The 3,970-nt window shown below is 45.6% G+C and overlaps 1 protein-coding gene across 1 annotated transcript; it reads right to left on the bottom strand.

Moving 5' to 3' along the window:
• Nucleotides 1–364: 364 nt before the first annotated feature.
• On the bottom strand, nt 365–3,508 carry adrb1 (adrenoceptor beta 1). The gene has a single exon (XM_088324329.1). It carries the CDS (start codon nt 3,399–3,401, stop codon nt 2,262–2,264), a length of 1,140 nt encoding a protein of 379 aa, XP_088180455.1. The 5' UTR covers nt 3,402–3,508; the 3' UTR covers nt 365–2,261.
• Between the last annotated feature and the right edge of the window lie 462 nt (nt 3,509–3,970).

Below are 3,970 nucleotides of genomic sequence, written 5' to 3'. Positions count from 1 at the left end.
GGTTCAAATCCCTTTACTACGAAGTTTGTGCGCTACGGAAAACCAGAGGTAGGTACTAACGAGTTACTTGAGTACATTTTGGGATATTTTGTACTTCAAGAGTATTTTTAAATCACGATACTTTTTACTTTTAATGAATTTGTGAAGACGCTGTACTCCGCTAAATTAGGCTACATCGAAGCCGTTATTTAAATGCCCTCCACGTAAGTACGCATCTGTCTGTATCTGCTAAGGGGCATTTCTCGTTGATCTTATTTCCATTCAAGCAGGGACCCAAACAACCACCAGGGGACGTCTGTGAGCATAGTAAGGAACATTGTTTTATATATATGTAATTTACAAACAAACTGTCACACACACAGACTTACAATGACACAGAATTTATTGTTGAATGGACTTTAATGCTTTTGAATGGTTCATTTTATTTATTTATAATAAAATCTGTTACTCAAGTACTCGAGTAATTATTTTCCAAAGTCTTTTTTTTTACATTTACTCGAGTAATTTTTCGTAGGACTACTTTTTACGTCCTATTATTCAGAAGTAAAAAATACTAAGACACTGAACCCCGAAATCCCCCGATAAGCAGGATAGCGGACGCCGCTATCGGTGTGTGAGCGAATGGGTAAGTGTGGAGCACATTGTAAAGCGCTTTCATGTTTAATCCTGTCCTGTTCCTTATTGAGAAAATAAGGGATAGGACTGGTTTAAATAAATTGGACTGAACCATTTCAGCAATGGGTTGTTCACATTATGATTTATCTTGTGGGGTTTAGTCATGTTTAATCCTGTCCTGATCCTTATTGAGAAAATGCTAGATAGAAACTGTTTAAATAAATAATAAATAAGTTGGAGTGAACCATTTCAGCAATGGATTGTTGACATTTTAATCCATTTTGCGTTTTTTTGGTCATGTTTAATCCTGTTCTGTTCCTTATTGAGAAAATGAGAGATAGAACCGGTTTAAATAAATAATAAGTTGGACTGAACCATTTCAGCAATGGGTCGTTCACATTTTTTGTTTGGTGTTTTTTGGTCATGTAAAATCCTATCCTGTTCCTTATCGAGAAAATGAGCGATAGAACCGGTTTAAATAAATAATAAATAAGTTGGACTGAACCATTTCAGCAACGGGTTGTTGACATTTTTGTTTGGCATTTTTTGGTCATGTTTAATCCTGTCCTGTTCCATATTGAGAAAATGAGAGATGGAACCGGTTTAAATAAATAGTAAGTTGGACTGAACCATTTCAGCAATGGGTTTTTGACATTTTTGTTTGGCGTTTTTTGGTCATGTTTAATCCTGTCCTGTTCCATATTGAAAAAATGAGAGATGGAACCGGATTAAATAAATAGTAAGTTGGACTGAACCATTTCAGCAATGCATTGTTCACATTTTGATTTGCGTTTTTTGGTCATGTTTAATCCTGTCCTGTTCCTTATCAAGAAAATGAGAGATAGAACCGGTTTAAATAAATAATAAATAAGTTGGACTGAACCATTTCAGCAACGGGTTATTGACATTTTTGTTTGGCATTTTTTGGTCATGTTTAATCCTGTCCTGTTCCATATTGAGAAAACGAGAGATAGAACCGGTTTAAATAAATAGTAAGTTGGACTGAACCATTTCAGCAATGGGTTTTTGACATTTTTGTCTGGCGTTTTTTGGTCATGTTTAATCCTGTCCTGTTCCATATTGAAAAAATGAGAGATGGAACCGGATTAAATAAATAGTAAGTTGGACTGAACCATTTCAGCAATGCATTGTTCACATTTTGATTTGCGTTTTTTGGTCATGTTTAATCCTGTCCTGTTCCTTATCAAGAAAATGAGAGATAGAACCGGTTTAAATAAATAATAAATAAATTGGACTTAACCATTTCAGCAACGGGTTGTTGACATTTTTGTTTAGCATTTTTTGGTCATGTTTAATCCTGTCCTGTTCCTTATCGAGAAAATGAGAGATAGAATCGGTTTAAATAAATAATACACAAGTTGGACTGAACTATTTCAGCAACGGGTTGTTCACATTTTTGTCTAGCGTTTTTTGATCATGTTTAATCCTGTCCTGTCCTGTTGAGAAAAGGAGAGATTTAAAAATGCTATCCTTTAAATATGAGGTTTGTCTCTGGTACCGTGACTAAATATAAAACCCAATGCCTTTTCACACGTCATCTAGATCAGTGGACAACTTGTTAGGCCCATGGCCACCCCAAAAAAGATGGTTTTGTAAGCAGAAATTGCAACAAGTCCTATTCCGAATCAGAAACTGGATTCACATCTCTGCAGCTTGCCGGTCCCGGGCAGGCCGCCGTCGCTAGGCTCCATCCAGAGGCCGTCCGTGGCGGCGCCCCCGGCGGCTTCCAGTCCCGCCGAGTAGCGGCTGAGGTCGCACGAGCTGACCTGGAACACCCGCTCCCTCCTGGAGCGCGAGCGGCGTCGGCGGCGGCCGCGGCACAGCAGCCTCCCGAAAGCCCTGCGGAAGTCCGGGCTCCGGCAGTAGATGACCGGGTTGAAGGCCGAATTGGCGTAACCCAACCAGTTGAGGAAGACGAAGAGATCGTCGTCCACGAGGCGGGCACCGAAGACCCGGACCACGTTGACCACGAAAAATGGCAGCCAGCAGAGGGTGAAGGTGCCCATGATGATGCCCAGCGTCTTCAGCGCTTTGTGCTCGCGGAGCGCGGCCACGCGCGGCGGCTTCCTCTTGCAGCGCGCGTGGACGTGGAGGTGGAAGCGGCCCTCGCAGCGGTCGATTTTGCGCAATTGCTGCCGGGCTTCCCGGTAGACCCGCGCGTACACGAAGACCATGACCACCAGGGGGAGGTAGAAGGACACCAGGGAGGAGGAGACGGCGTACGCGCGGTTGGTGACGAAGTCGCAGCAAGCCGGGTCCTCGTAGCAGGCGGCGTGCGCGCTATCCCGGGACCAGTGCATGAGGATGGGGAGGAAGGAGACCAGCGCCGAGACCCCCCACACGGCGCACACCGCCGCCTTGGCCCGCGCGCGGGTGAGCAGGCTCTGGTAGCGGAAGGGCGCCGTGATGGCCACGTAGCGGTCCACGGCGATGACGCACAGCGTCTCGATACTGGCCGTGACGCACAGCACGTCCACGGAGATCCACACCTCGCAGAAGAAGGAGCCGTAGTCCCAGGCGCCGCGGAGCTGCAGCGCGGCGCCGAAGGGCACCACCAGGACGCCCATGATCAGGTCGGCGCACGCCAGGGACACCACGAAGACGTTGGTGCGGGTCTGGAGGCGCTGCGTCCGCGCGATGGCCACGATGACCAAGGTGTTGCCCAGCACGATGGCGAGGACGATCAGCCCCGTCAGGAGGCTGACGCCCGCCACCCATTCGTCGGAGGCGGACGTCGTGCCGTTGCGGGGGTCCGCGGGCCCCATGACGGGCTCCCGTCGCGCGTCAACTCCATCTGGAAGCACCGTGGATGGAGCGCCACGCGAGGGAGCGTTGAGGGCGGAGACGCCTGCGTCAATGCCACGCCGGCCAATCGGAGGACTCTCGTCCGCGGAGCCGCAGGTTGGGACGCATCGCAATATTCAAATATATATATTTCATCCTTATTTGAATGAAACAGTGAGTCGTCACGCAACAATAATGCAAGGGAACACAAAGTTCTGCAGCGAGGAAAATACTTATTACATTATTATTCCATGTTTTACCCTCGAGTGCCATCTGTCCAAAGACTTTGAAGAGAAACAAAAAGAAGAATATCCAGATTACTAGGCAAAATAGAAAAAAAAATACTGGTCTGAGTTATAATAATGCAATGAAAAAATAATGCATTTTGATTAAACATGACCAAAAAACGCTAAACAACAATGCGAACAACTCATTGCTGAAATGGTTCAGTCCAACTTGTGTATTATTTATTTAAACCGGTTCTATCTCTCATTTTCTTGATAAGGAACAGGACAGGATTAAACACGACCAAAAAACGCTAAACAAAAAT

This window comes from Urocampus carinirostris, chromosome 19 (genome assembly GCF_059441175.1).
Source record: "Urocampus carinirostris isolate Australia breed hairy pipefish chromosome 19, RoL_Ucar_1.0, whole genome shotgun sequence".
NCBI lineage: Eukaryota > Metazoa > Chordata > Actinopteri > Syngnathiformes > Syngnathidae > Urocampus > Urocampus carinirostris.
Note: the sequence above shows the minus strand (reverse complement) of the source record. Positions and strands in the feature narration are given on the sequence as shown.

Coding starts and splice junctions, on each gene's coding strand:
- adrb1 (XM_088324329.1), bottom strand. CDS start 3,401: ATGGGGCCCGCGGACCCCCGCAACGGCACGACGTCCGCCTCCGACGAA.